The sequence below is a fragment of the Drosophila virilis genome, chromosome 4 (assembly GCF_030788295.1).
Source record: "Drosophila virilis strain 15010-1051.87 chromosome 4, Dvir_AGI_RSII-ME, whole genome shotgun sequence".
In the NCBI taxonomy this organism is placed as follows: Eukaryota; Metazoa; Arthropoda; class Insecta; order Diptera; family Drosophilidae; genus Drosophila; species Drosophila virilis.
Window position 1 is genome coordinate 18,450,303 of NC_091546.1, and position 13,927 is coordinate 18,464,229.

A 13,927-nucleotide genomic window follows, 5' to 3' on the forward strand; every position below is an offset into this window, starting at 1 on the left:
TTTTTTTCCCAAAACAAAAACTCAAAATAATATAAAAAAAAATCGAACCAGTGGGAGGCTTTTAAAATATATATGCTACAGAGGCATATTGAAAACTCGTTATTGTTTTGCTAACTTGAAAAGAGAAAAGCGTAAAAAAAAAAAAAAAAAAAAAAACAAACGGAGCATTCAAGCTAAACACAATTATTATTCTTTTCTAGTGCTTCCAATTAAATTTGATTTTAAAAATATATCTGGAAAAATACTGAATAAATTCGTGTTGTCACCAAAAATCGAATAAGAATCTTTTTGGGAAGTAGATTTATTTGAAAATTTTCGCATACTTTTTGACTTTTTGACTTAAGTTTTTGCTGGTTTCGCCCAAAACAAAATGAAGTTCCTTAAGCAACAGAACTTTTTGTTTTTTTTTTTTTTTTTTTTTTTTTGATAAGCAGCATATTGTTTAAACTATTAAATAGAACGAAAAAGTGATTATTCGCTTTGTTAAGCTAACTTCAGAATGTTCTCCTGGAAATGGTTTTAAAAAGTGAAATTGTAAATTAAACTTTTTGTCGCAGCTTTTCTTCTGCAAGCGAATTAAATCAGTGCAAGTGAAACTGAATTCATGTTGAAAATGTGCATAAATGAGGGCGAGTAAAAGGACACACACGCACACACACACACACGCACACACACACACACGCACACACACACACGCATATTGAGCGACAATCAATTATGCAATGCGAAAAGCCAAGTTGTGTCCACGAACACAAAATACAGCAGCAGAACGAAAAATCGAAAGGCATTTGCGTCAATTTCTCAATGAGCATCGCAGGGGAGGGGGTTAGGCCCTTTGCTCGGAAGGGTGGGAACAAAGTGAACGCCTGCAATGCGCCATAAGCTGACTATTGAAGCCGATCCAAGTGGTTGCAAGGCAGGACAATAACTGTCGGCCCGGCAGGCAGGTTGTATATATATATATATATATATATATATATCTTCTTTTTTTTATATAGACAAAGTAAAGAACTCTCGACTGATGACTATTTTCATTGAATGTTTGTGCCTGTCGAGTCAAGTGAGTGCGTGTGTGTGTGTGTGTGTATATATCCTGAGCGTGTCAGAAGTTTGTGCCAAAGGCTACAAAACAGTTTACACAACAACAAGAAAAGCGGTTTTGCCAGCAGGGGTCGCCTCGTAAAATTTAGCTGACCTCAATATTTGCTCAACTTTTCAGCAACAATTTCGTTATGCGATTTGCCCTGCCTGCCTTTCGATATGAATGCGAGGGGCAGAAAGTGCACACTGTCATAAATGCCTGCAGTTTGGCAGTTGTGTTATGCAGCGAAAGTGTTTCTGGTTTGTGCAAGTGCCTGAAGTTGCTCAGTTTTGTTGGTTTATTGCTTTGATTTGATGCCAAACTTGTGCATTGCTTATACATCCCACACGCCTTTTACTTCTTGTGCCGCTTCCGCACCTAATGGATAGCGTCTTCGTTCGCTTGGCACTGTCAATTTCATGCTTCAAACTACAATCCATAGGTTGAGCTGTAGATTTAGTGGGAGCATTGGCTTGGATACAATTTAATACCCATCTGGGGGGCTTTTTTTCTCACTCTTTTCACTCACCAACATGTTCCCCGTAAAACGAAACATGAGCAGCAGCTGCACCACTGGACCCAAGAAAAAAATGGGCAACAGTTGCAGGCTTAGCGAGAAGCCGCTCAATACCAGCCACTTCCACATCGAGTAGATGAAGCACATGCAAATTGTTAAATTCGAGAGAATCACCATGCTGCTCACATACACCAGTTTGCAGCGCTGAAAGGTAGAGTAATAATTAGTCGTATTTAGCTGCAAGACGTATCTCTTCTGTCTTTCTCTGATCTTTGATTTAATTCAACCTGTTTTAAAAAAATACTTCTTCAAATGATTTAGCTAAAACTAAAGCAGTATCTTGCTTTTGTAAAGATCATAAATCATATAAAATCTTGCTTAAATTGTTTTATAATCTTTCGGGCACTGAATGATAAAATTGCCTTCCCAAGAATTACATAGACTGGTTTTATATCATATTATATGTATCAAACTTACCGGCACTAACAAAGCCAGTATGAAGGGCAACAAAAGGGCCAAATGGTGTCTGAAAAGTGTTTCAAGAAAATTCCACGTTGTGCTCTTTAATACCAAATGGAGATCCTCATGTGCTTGGTGCTTGGCAGGTTCCTCATAGACGAAGGGCACATAGTAAAAGGTATTCACTGGACCGGGAGAGTTTATAGAAGCTGTCAAAATTAACAAATATAATATATGTATATTGGACTTGCCAGGATACAATTCGATGATAACTTACTTTGCGCTAAATGCTTAAATCGATTTATAATATAGTACATAAAAAAATTGTGAATCACGAGCAAAAGGGCTTCCCGCTTGATGGGATTAATTGAGCGCTATAAATTATTCAAAAATAATTAAATATATATAAATCCATATATTGTTACAGCTACTTACAATATATAAAAATAGCTGATACAGGAGTATAATGGCAGTTACTATACCCTCATGCATATCGGCCATAATGCTCGGCAAGCTATATAATTTTGATAAAAAAAAATAATTTATTTTCTGAGTTTCTAAGCAATGTTATATAAGTTTTCCTTAGATCACCCATAAATACATTCATTTATCTTAGTTTTCTCAGGAGTATCCACTAAATATCTCTTAACGTTTGTTTTTCACTTTTGTACTCATCATTAAATTCCTATTTAAATTTTCGTTTCCCTGCATTGCTTGCTTATGCAGCTTTGTTTTAATTTGCTTCCCTTTCCTTTTAACATTATTAATGTCCATCTGCACGTCGACAATTTCAATTATTAAATGTCTCAATAAAGAGCAGCTGGCCGCAAGTCTTTTGCATAATGGTTTACAATTACCAATTATCAGATTGTTGCATTTTGCTAACAATCTTTGTAGCTGCATAAATTTCAGATGCATAAATCAAAACGGAATCATTTAATTCAATTAGCCAACATGTGTAAATAATGTACAATATCTAGCTCAAACATTTAATTTCCAATCCTAATTGACTGGCTGTCAGGGCACAGCAACTGCACTGCACTCTAATCAAATAAACATGCTTAATATACTTGACCCTCAAAAGAGTTGAGCACACAGCTTCAGGCTAAAAGTTGAACAAAGAAATTTCCTATGAGCTATGCACATGAAAATATTTAATAAAATTATAGTACAAGTCATATAAGTAAAAACAGTAAAATCAATAATAATACACAGATTATTTGTCATCGAAGTTAATATAATAATGCTACAAAATGTATAAGTCTAATTTTTATGATATTTTCTAAAATGTATACGAGGTCTCAAGTCGGAAATGGCCAACTAGATGATATCGTGAAACTTCTGCTAAGAACACAAAATATTCGACAGCTATGAAATCAAAGATACTTGATCTCCATATACTATTGTACTATTTTTTCTAAGATATACAAAATTTCATATCGTTCATGATTCTGAGGTTATATTTTACTCTTATTGTTCTATCTTTGTCTTAGCTAAATATTAATTCATATTTTATAAAAGTTAATATTTTAATTAAAGATAATTTGCAAGTTAACTGAAGTTAGTTTCTCGTTAAAATATTTTTATTTTATAGTCGTCAGGCTTTTTTTTATAAATAAATTAGAAAATTTTAGGATAAATAAATATTTTGATAAATAAATTACCAAATAATTAATATGTAATTAATTAAAGCATTTAAAAACCAGTTGAAGAAATATTCTGACCTGTTTTAAGTACTAATAAATAGCCTATTGTTAATAGACATGCTTAAGTTAGGCTAATTTATCGCTTGTTTAATAAACTGCAGTTGAGGACATACAGACATCGCTGACATACATGATATGCCACATCTGGACATTTTTGTATGAATGTATCATTAGTTTAGAAAAGTGTCTTAATCGCTGACATATGTGTTATGTTATTTGTTTAGAGTCTTATTTTTTTTTTTACACGATTGTAACGCACATATTAAACTGCAAATGCAACTGCAAGTGCAGTGGCAAACGACTTCGCCTATGTATAATGCTCTTTTGGCGATATCGTTATAAATAATGACTGCGATTAATTATGATGTAATCCTGACGTAAAAATTCTCTTTTATTTTATTATGTTTTTATATAAATGTTGCAAATTTAATTAAACATTAATCATAGCAGCAAGCGGCAGCGAGTGCATTAAATTGGCGTCGGGCACATTAATTAACGACGGCAACCCCAGCAACTGAGCCGTAAAGGATTTGTGTTATTAATTGAACGATATGCAGCGGTTCATGCAGTTACAAAACCTGCACAAGCACAACTTAATACCAAAATACTTACGGCTGATTAAGCCCTTCAATATGTATACATATATATACACATATACATATATATATTTTTTATAGTAATTTTTTTTTTTAGTATTATATTGAGCACAACTGTCACGTACGACACGGTGCCCCGAACCGTCGCATATTTCATCAAAGGAAATTGAGCTTGAATTGATTTTGCGCACATATACACACATACGTGTATGCCTGTTTTATAGCTTGGCCTAATGTGTATCATTTGGCTGGCAGTTATCTGCGGCCAAACACACAAAGGGGCGGTAATTTTGGGGCGTTAAAACAAAGGCCGCACCGGTCGTTGGCAATTTAGGTGCTTCGATACCATTTAAGTTCGGCTTTTCCTTTTTCTTTTAGCTTCTTTTCTACCTGGCTAAGTCAATTTCGTATTTGCAATAACATTTATTCATCTTTGATTTCATTTTGATACATTTTTTGTTAAGTACTAAATGGATTTTATTCGATTATCATTATTACTCTTTAATCGGCTTTTATTAGGTGCTTTCTTTTTATTATAAGTTTTTGTAATAATTTTATGACAAATTATATTTTTATATATTTTTCTTTGAAGTAGGCAATATTTGAAACCTTGTCTTGACAATTATTCATATATCTTATATAGATATATATTTTTAATTTAAAGCCAGATTAAAATAATAAATAAATATATTAAATATACGTTTTAAATATGTTTTTCCAGATATTTAAAAATCACTTTACCAGGAACAAACACATTTCATCAAATAAATGTAAGTCAGAGAACTGTTTTTAATATAACATATAAATTATTCACAGAATCAATTATGATAAATTTTAACGGATTTTAAATTTTTTGAGCTTTAATCTTTTAATGGCAAACTTTTGTGAAATTATTTTCAAACACACATCGGGGCGCACAAAAACCCATGCTAGTTTTTTTTTAATATCCAAACTCTGCACACACAATTTCCTTTTAAGCTGGTCACATATTTCAGTTGGCAATCTCGACCGTCAGCAACAAGTTTCTCATTCCGACCCGTAATCCTGGAAAAACAAAAAATGCTGAGAGAGTTGCCCACGCATTTATTTCAATTTCATATAGTACCAGAAAACAGAAATGTAGAGCGAGCCACAAACTCATTTACACTTTTAGGCTAAAACTGTCGGACGCTGAGTAATTTATGCGTACAACGGCATTTAAATGCGTTTAGCAAAGTTGTGGGGTTTGAGAAATTGTCCAAGGGGTACGTAGACATACAGTAGAGTCGTGTCAGTCAGCTCGTCAGATTCGTCTGTCAGTCAGTCAGTCAGTCAGTCAGTCAGTCAAACGACATTGTTGGCAATTTGGGTTCACTTTCATTTTTCACAGCGTCCCTTTCATAAAAGGCAAAGCGGCCAGAGAAGCCGAAGAAGCGGGCGAGAAATGAGCGTAATGGGTGCCAAAAGCCAAAAGAGACACGGACGACATTTTATGCGACTTTGGGGAATTGTTTAGAAAATTGACAAATTATGGTCATAAGTGGCACGATTAGTTTTGTTGGCCAAGTGTCCCAAGGTTGTCGCCTTTTCACTTGCTTTCTTCATGCTTCATGCTGCCTGTTTTTTTTTTTTTTATTTTTTTTTTTTTACCACCGCCAACCACATGCCACATGTATATTTATAGATTGTTTCAGTCGCGCTGCGTGTTATTAATAATTCAATTTCGTTGTCTCACAGCAGGCTCAAACACGCAACGAAGAGCGTTGCGTGAAATGCACCCCACACTCGTCCTGCCCAATCCTGCAGCTTTCCCACTGCTTTGCGCGTCTACCATTTTCCCCCCGTACAGCTCATTATATATTCATGCAAGTTAAGTGCGAAAGCTCATATGGTGGAATAATAAATTGAATATGGCCCACAAGCCTGCACAAATGCATAAGTAGCTACACGTGCTACCTGCCTGCCTGCCGTGAGATACAAATGTATCTAAGCCTTGACACTCACGCAATAGTTGCGCCAGCCAATGTGCCAACCTCTCCCCTGCAACTTATTAATGTGAGTCTCGCAAAGACATTAAACTGTTACTCGATTGAGCTTTTGGCTAATATTACTTAAAGACTGCCTGACCTGGGCGCAACTTGAGCGAAAGATGCCCCGCACAAAATCGGAAAAACTAATTTATAAATTCTGGATTTTGCATTTCTCGCTGGAATTAGCTGCGATTACATTCGATGTTGCTGGCTTTTTGTACCTTTACACGTTGAGGATAATATTTTTTATTCATAATTTCCTTGTTCCCCTGCTCAAATAGAAACGTAATCTCTCCAACTTAAAAACAACACTTGATCAAGCTTCTTTTAAAATGCGTTAATGATTTAGTAAAATAAAAATAGAGCAGACATATAATTTAAACGTTTTCAAATGAGATCGGGAACGCAGATTTGGACTAGGACACGCAGCACGTTTAAAAGATGGTACGTAGTTGAGTGCGGGATCGCATGCGCATCCTCACATTTTTCGTTAATGGGCAGGAGCTGGGTGTTATGATCCTCATTGGGTGCAGACACGGCGTCGCTTGTGACGGCAGTTTGTTGTGACCTTGCAGGCCTGATGAAGAGGGAAATTGATTTTAGCAAATAGTTTTGTGAATAACAGTATTAAGAGCTTACCTGCCGTCTGTAGCGATCCTTCTTGCACTCAGGTAAACGACACCAGGCGCGTGCTGCTTTCATGACCAGTTCTTTGGGACTGAGGCCGCAATGTTTGCGTCGATAGACGCGCAGAAAGTTCAAGTATCCGTTGTTTGTGATGGGACCCGGCTTCTGGCATTTATATTTCTTACACGGCTTGGGGCATACCGGCTTGGGGCATACAGGCTTGCAGCATCTGGGCTTCGGCTTGGGACATTTTGGTCGACAACATGGCTTACGCCTGCGCGCTGGACATCTAGGTTTTGGCGGACACGGCTTGGGACAAGAACGTCTACGTTTAGGACAGCACATGGGTGGACTTTTTTTCCTCGGGCAACACGAATCGTCTAAATCGGTATCGTCGTTAGCATCGACATTTCGATATTTGTTCCGCTGTGCAGGTGAAAGCCGGTTCCATGCCTTGCCACCTCTTACCACATCAGGTATATCTAGGGCGCGAGAACGTGCAGCATAACTTCGCATAAAGTTCACAAACCCATTGTTGGTCACGGGTCCTCTGAGCAAGCTTTTTTGAGCTAGTAATATCTTGTTGTCGCTCATATCGACTGTTCAGAGAAGGAAATGTGTCATGCTTTTGATTAATTAAGATTCTAAGGAATTTCTGTTGCTAGCTGTATACTATTGTGCATTAGATTCAGTCATAAGATTGTCTAGATACCTGTAAATGCACTAGGAATATTAATACAGTCCATGCAAGCACACAAAACCAAGTTCAAGGCGCATGCATACATTGTTCACCATTAATTGCAAGAATTTTGTTTGTCTAGCTGCATGAGTCTCGTATTCCTGGCCACACAAAGCTGTGTCTGACGAAGATGAGTACAGGGCCGGCAACTCCTTCGAGTGCTGTTGCCTCGAGCAACAAAAGCCCATAATTAATATCACTTTACAGTTGCAAACTGCCTGAGATATAGTGAGAACCCCAGGGGTAAGCAGCTTTACGAACTGTTTAATATTGTTGAGGCTGCTTTGACTTGCAAGCTGCAAGCCACCTATAGACCGTGTTTGCTAAGACTAACAATAGGGTTTACTTGCGCTGGAGGTAGACCGAGTGAAATGCATCTCAACGGGTCGGGCAGCTAAGCCGCTTTTCAGTTCTCTCTAATTGTAATGTACTGGAACACAGTCTTTCAGGCTTTGCTTTGGCAGCATTGTAGATTAAAAATTGAAGTTGTTTCAGTTTAAATTCTCGCTTAGTTTGTGGAACTAGTTGCAAGCGAGCATTTTAATTAAAGCTACAATTTGCCATGCAAATTTTCCCAAGTCTATATATAAATTTTAGTTCGTGCAAGCTTAGTATATTCAGGAATGATACTTAGCATGGCTATTTTCCACAGCTGTCCAGGTATTTGAATTTGCATAGAACAATGCCAATATGTGCACCATAATTAACCAAGAATATAAATAATAATTTATCTAAGCTAGTTGCAAATGCATTTCCAAAAATATTAATATGATTTCTTATGGCCATGCATTAATTGTGATTTATGTCCAGCTGTGCTTTTCCCCCTGTACATTTGTGGTCTTGTTGACCATAATACGCCCCATTTGGCGAATGTGTCTGGACTTTGCATGCTAAGTTGAAATCCATTCTCGGGCAGTTAGTTGGTCAAGTCACCAGCAGGAGCTGCGCTGACAAGCTGAAAGCAACAGCCAACACAATGTAGCAAGTGGAGGGGCTTCACAGTAGTTGCTACAGCGACTGCAATAGACAGCCACTCGGCAGGGCACAGTGGAACAAATTGCGAGTATGAGGCATTCAAAAATATTTGTATATTTGATAATGATCTGAATTCGAACCGAGCTGAAGCCTATTTCTTATTCATAATTGAAAGCTATAAATCCTTCATATTTAATTTTGACTATATAATTTAGTTAGTTTTAACAAACAGCGCCAGCAATTCGTCCCATTAGTAATATTTGTGACATTTCCTTATTTGTATCTACCACTATCCTCTTAGTTCTTACGGGTAGTCACCTTAGCTAAGTGCTTTGTAATAAAGCAACCTGCTCTAGAATTACGTGATAAGAAAAAACCGTAGTTAGACGTAGCAGCTATCAGGGCGCTTATGCTTTTGATTAAGAAATTGACAGGAAGCAGCATTGATGGAAGCAGCTGAAGCTGTAAGGGGGGAAGTTGGCACAAAAGGTAAGTGCAGAGGGCGTTGAGTGATTATCATTAGCCGCCAGAATAGTTGCCATTTAGCACGCACAACGAGCAGCTTCAACATCAGCGACAGCAATAACAACAATAACGTGCAGTTGCAACAATGTTTGAGTAATCGTTTGCTGTTGCTGCAACTGCAGCAGCAACCCCTACATCTGCAACAGAATTTGCATGCATTGAGCCCACATTGAAACTTGGCCCCCATTTACCCGTGTACCTAGCCTTATCTCATACCCGCGCTCCGAAACTTGCCGCACTGTCAACTGCTGTTGTCTGTCCGCTGCACGTAACTGCAGCAGTAATTGCAACAAACAATTAGCGTCACTTGGATTTATGTTTACGAGCGGCTGCCTCGACATTATCCGGCAGAGCCAACCCCTTGCACACCCATATTTCTCTACCGAATATGGTTGCTGCGTGCGAGGATTAAAAGTTGGCTCAATCACAGTGCATAAACAATTTGGCAACAGTGAAAAAAACTGCTGCTGGCTATGCAATGTTTTCGATTTTGTATTTGTTATTATTCACTCACCTCAGTTGAAAAACTCGTCCTTGATGAATTTAAAATCACACATATATAAAATTTACTTTTGCAACGGGCTAAAATACCAAAGAGAAAAATGATAGAAACTTAAAAAAATGTTCTTTTCTTCACAAGCTGTGAATGATTACTAAAATACTTGTGAAACTGGCGTGTTAGCTGCGCTAAACAATGATTAACAAGTCTACGAATACTATGTTTTTAAAGTAAAAATGACAGCAAAGGATTTTCTTAGTTCATATAAATGTTAGCTTTCTCAGCTTTTTGAATCACACAATCTATTGTTGAAGCTAATCTGTTTCTTACGCGTTATGCCAGCAGGGTTATGCGTTGATTAGTTTTGTTAGAAATTACAATCGAATTCTCCGAGCTTAGACTTTAAAGGCAAAGATTTCTCTATGTGCAAGCTATATGTATTCTCTGCGCACACAATTCTTGAAAAATCAGACGGTAGAAAGAACATTAATCTAACTTCAAAGTTTATTTGCATATATGTTAATAGATCGCCGCAAAAGATCTTGGGCGTCCACACAAATAATTGGATTGACAAGCTGTTTGGCTTAGCGAGGCGGCCCTGGACCCATAACCCTGAATTTCGTAGTATACTAGGAAAATTTTTGCCTGATATTTACTCAAACCAGCTCACAAAAAACTTTCACACCCGTAGATTGGGTTGGCAAGCTACCTATCAACTTGATCCACAAGGCTGACATTTCATTTAAATTTTTATTTTAGTATAGCACAAAGTTAAAATTGAACATAAAATTTAGAATTAAAAGACTAGCCCAAGCAATGCGTTTTGACTGGGCGCGTAATTGTGCCTGTAGCCTGGCGGTTGTCGCTGGTATGGTGGGCTTTGCATTGGAATTTTTGGGCAAGTCCAAGGCTGAAGCTTACGAAGTTGACGCAAGACGCCGCTAGTGGGAGCAGCTTCTTGATAAGATTTAGAGAAATATATTAAAAGGAGTTTACTTGACGGCGGAAGCGATCCTTTTTGTACTCAGGCATTCTACACCAAGCTCTTGCTCCTCTAACAACTAAATCGTTGGGTTCTAGATGATCGTATTTGCGTCGAAAGAGGTTCATGAAGTTCAAGTAACCGCTATTTGTTAACGGAGCTACAATTGGCTTTTGGCATTTACGCTTGGCACAGGGATTCGAACGTTTGGCACATGGCTTCGCACGCTTGGGGCATCTAGGCTTCGGCTTGGAGCATTTAGGTCGGCAACAGGGTCTACGCCTGCGCACCGGACATCTGGGCTTTGGCGGCGGACAGCAAGGTTTTCGCTTGCTCCGCTTTGGACAGCAAGGTTTGCGCTTGCATCGCTTTGGACAGCAGGCGTCGGTGTGCATTTCTGACATGGCGTTTCGTGCCGCGTCTAGTGTGCGATATTTATCCTTTTGCTTGTATGTGAGCTTATTCCAAGCCTTGCTGCCTTGCACAGATATGGCAACTACATCAAGACCATAATTTTGTTGACTGTAGCTTCTCATGAAGTTTACGAACGCCTTGTTGGTCACAGCATTGTTCAAATAATTACCCGACGCAGAAGCACTCTTCGCTTCCATCTTGTCTCTGCTGTGGGAGATAAATTAGTTACTAAATACTAATTAGACGATTGGCTCTTGACTCATAGAAAATTGTTCACAATTGCTGCATCTATATACATTGATTTTCATAGAAGCTCTTCCAAAAATACTTATGTTGGCGCAAATCCTAGCTTTTATCTTCCTTCAACAATCCTTGCAATTCCTCTACAGTAAACGTTTGATTTATGAATTAGCCGCGCGTTTTCTATTTAAACGCCCATGCCAAAGGCAGGCGCCTGCAATTCGTGTAATAAATGTTGTTGCACCATGTAAATGACGTCATTACATGTCACGGGGTGTGGCAACACTGTCGGCTGTCTGCATTAGCCAGCAGTAGGCGATTGCTTCACAGGATGTTATTCCTTTGCCCACACCTCGCATACCCACTTTATGTATGCCTAAGGCCTTCGTTTCTTTCGACTTACCTAAGCTGCTTTATCCGAACGATAATAAAAAACTATTATTAAAATTTTCCTTAAAAGTTTTTAAAATCGAATTAAAAGAAAATTGTTTCTTTGATTTGAACTATTCGTGTGCTAAAAGTGTATTGAGTCTCAACGAAAGTCACGAGGATAAATTGTACTAAAAATTGATTTGTAAATGATTGCCTACTAAGCGTAAAAAGTAAGTACAGTGAAATCTTTCATAACCGAACATCCACCATCTGGTTTAGAATATTTTCGGTTATAATAATGGATTATTTTTAGAAAGATCGCTGGAAAACCGATCAAATTAGTCTGTTGTGGGAGCTTGGTTTCCTTAAAGGCATATAAAAACTCTAATAACAGACATTCATATTAGTTGGACACAAGTCTAGACTGTATTATTTCTCTGCAACGATTTTTTTTTTTTGGATGTATAATTTATATATCAGGACATCTCCGACATTTATATTTATTATTACATCGCCTTTCCGGGATGCCGCCTACTCAATTCATACAGCAGCATGATTATCGAAAAACTCTGCTTTCTCAATTGTTAGTTATATATGTATATATTCCATATGTTCCACTATATAGTTGATATTTTAGGTTTTTAAGCATACAGCCATTTTAAGCCTTATGCAAACAACGGTTAAAGCTCAACAAAAAACGTCTTTCAGCTACCAATCAAAACAGGCAACACAAAAAAGTAAGAAACTCAGTCGAAGCATTCGTTTTGATTGGATTGAATTGGTTTAGATTGTGGTAGCCTCCCATATGACGCCGGCGGATATAAGGGGCACATCCTGTGTGTGGCTTGTTGGCTTAGCTTAGAAATGTGGCTGCCTTGAAGAGCGGGACACAGGCAGAGCGTAAATTATGTGTCTGTGTCTGCGTGTGTAAAAAAATTGCATTTTTTATTTTGACTATAAAGTTTTTTTCCTCTGTCTTGCAGCAGTTTATTAAAATTGCAAGCCGCAAGCGCTGCGATTAAAACACACACCGGGAATGGCTCTAAAGGATACTGAATACACGATTCCGTAATCACGATTTCATGTATGCTAGAAGCCTTTCTATTATCTGTAAAATGTTATGATTTATTATATGTGAGTTCAAGTTTATGTTTGCACCATAAATTGTGAGCCCCAAAGGGTTACAAAGGCCACATTGCCCACAGACAACATGTCCCCGCCTACCCGACAGCAGTTAAGTCAATTAATTGGCCTTAGATTTATTAGTTTTATTTTTTCACTACCCTCAAACCTCATAGCCACACACCCTCCTTGTTCATAGTGTATGGCTCGCGTATGTGTTGTGATTTATTGCGCGAAGGATTTTAACCTAAAAAGAAAGTTTTAGCGCCTTGGCACGCACACGGCCAGCCCCTACTACATGAGTCCAGGTAATATCGTATACCCGGGAGGCGTGGCATTTGCATATAAATAGATATGTCACTTTAAATATTAGATACATGCGAATCGCGTCGACCGTGTTCAGCCTTTTGGCCCACGCAGATTTTGCGTGCAGAGCCAACAAAGTCTTGACGGTGTTCCATTAAATTAGCCTCAGTGTCAAATGTAACGCCGGATGTGCTGCTGACATTCATCTCAGCTATTTATTGTACTAAATTATTAACTAGGTCAAATGCGAAGTCAAACACTTAGCGAGCACGCTAAATGTTTGTTAAAACCCACAACTATCACAATTTGGCAGCTGACCTGGATAAAATGGGAAGAGCGCTATTAGGGTTGTTTTTCCTGTAAGATAAGTAGTCTATAATTACAATGTGACACAGTGACATTCTAAAAACAATTCACTGATTGCAATTTATCTAGTTGCTTTAAATTAAATGCTGAATTTCTAATGTTTTTTGATGGTGCGTGCACCCAAATCAATTTGAAGAAGGTTGCTCCTCAGGGAATGCTTCGGAATACTATAGCAGGTCTCATAAAAACAGTTGGCATAAGTTTAAGTTTGGGTGGAATGAATTTTGTAGTTAATGAAAATTATGAACTAAAAGCTTGATTAATGTAACTTGCTTAAAGTTATCAAAATCTAAAGAAAGTTCCATACATTATTGGTCTTATAATTACTAATAATATACACTATGGTCCCTAAATATATTCAAAATCTTATCACATCGGACCACTATGTCATA

The 13,927-nt window shown here is 37.7% G+C and overlaps 3 protein-coding genes and 1 long non-coding RNA gene across 9 annotated transcripts in view; 1 reads left to right on the forward strand and 3 right to left on the reverse strand.

Moving 5' to 3' along the window:
• Positions 1-13,927, forward strand: part of LOC116651369 (uncharacterized) — a 93,509-nt gene that overhangs the window by 39,994 nt on the left and 39,588 nt on the right. Inside the window, exon 2 of the long non-coding RNA XR_004304341.2 lies at positions 5,081-5,129. This is a non-coding gene — a long non-coding RNA (uncharacterized lncRNA). The remainder of the gene's footprint in view (positions 1-5,080; positions 5,130-13,927) is intronic.
• On the reverse strand, positions 1,336-2,633 carry LOC6628567 (uncharacterized). Of its 2 annotated transcripts, none has more exons than XM_002051482.4 (5): positions 2,493-2,633; positions 2,335-2,431; positions 2,076-2,266; positions 1,611-1,802; positions 1,336-1,529 (listed from the first exon to the last, which is right to left on the reverse strand). In XM_002051482.4, the coding sequence occupies exons 1-5, from the start codon at positions 2,556-2,558 to the stop codon at positions 1,506-1,508; spliced, it is 570 nt and encodes a 189-aa protein (XP_002051518.1). In that variant the 5' UTR covers positions 2,559-2,633; the 3' UTR covers positions 1,336-1,505. The 2 variants fall into 2 exon arrangements, with proteins under 2 accessions (XP_002051518.1, XP_032293745.1); XM_032437854.2 differs by having other exon boundaries at positions 1,336-1,553.
• On the reverse strand, positions 6,691-9,904 carry LOC6628583 (protamine-like protein 99C). The gene is made up of 3 exons (XM_002051481.4): positions 9,749-9,904; positions 7,008-7,594; positions 6,691-6,945 (listed from the first exon to the last, which is right to left on the reverse strand). Exons 2-3 carry the CDS (start codon positions 7,587-7,589, stop codon positions 6,889-6,891), a joined length of 639 nt encoding a protein of 212 aa, XP_002051517.1. The 5' UTR covers positions 7,590-7,594; positions 9,749-9,904; the 3' UTR covers positions 6,691-6,888.
• On the reverse strand, positions 10,465-11,922 carry LOC6628582 (protamine-like protein 99C). Of its 5 annotated transcripts, none has more exons than XM_015172720.3 (3): positions 11,773-11,922; positions 10,730-11,336; positions 10,465-10,674 (listed from the first exon to the last, which is right to left on the reverse strand). In XM_015172720.3, exons 2-3 carry the CDS (start codon positions 11,324-11,326, stop codon positions 10,651-10,653), a joined length of 621 nt encoding a protein of 206 aa, XP_015028206.1. In that variant the 5' UTR covers positions 11,327-11,336; positions 11,773-11,922; the 3' UTR covers positions 10,465-10,650. The 5 variants fall into 5 exon arrangements, with proteins under 5 accessions (XP_015028206.1, XP_002051516.2, XP_032293597.1 ...); XM_002051480.4 differs by having other exon boundaries at positions 10,730-11,333; positions 11,773-11,898; XM_032437706.2 differs by having other exon boundaries at positions 10,730-11,583; positions 11,773-11,891.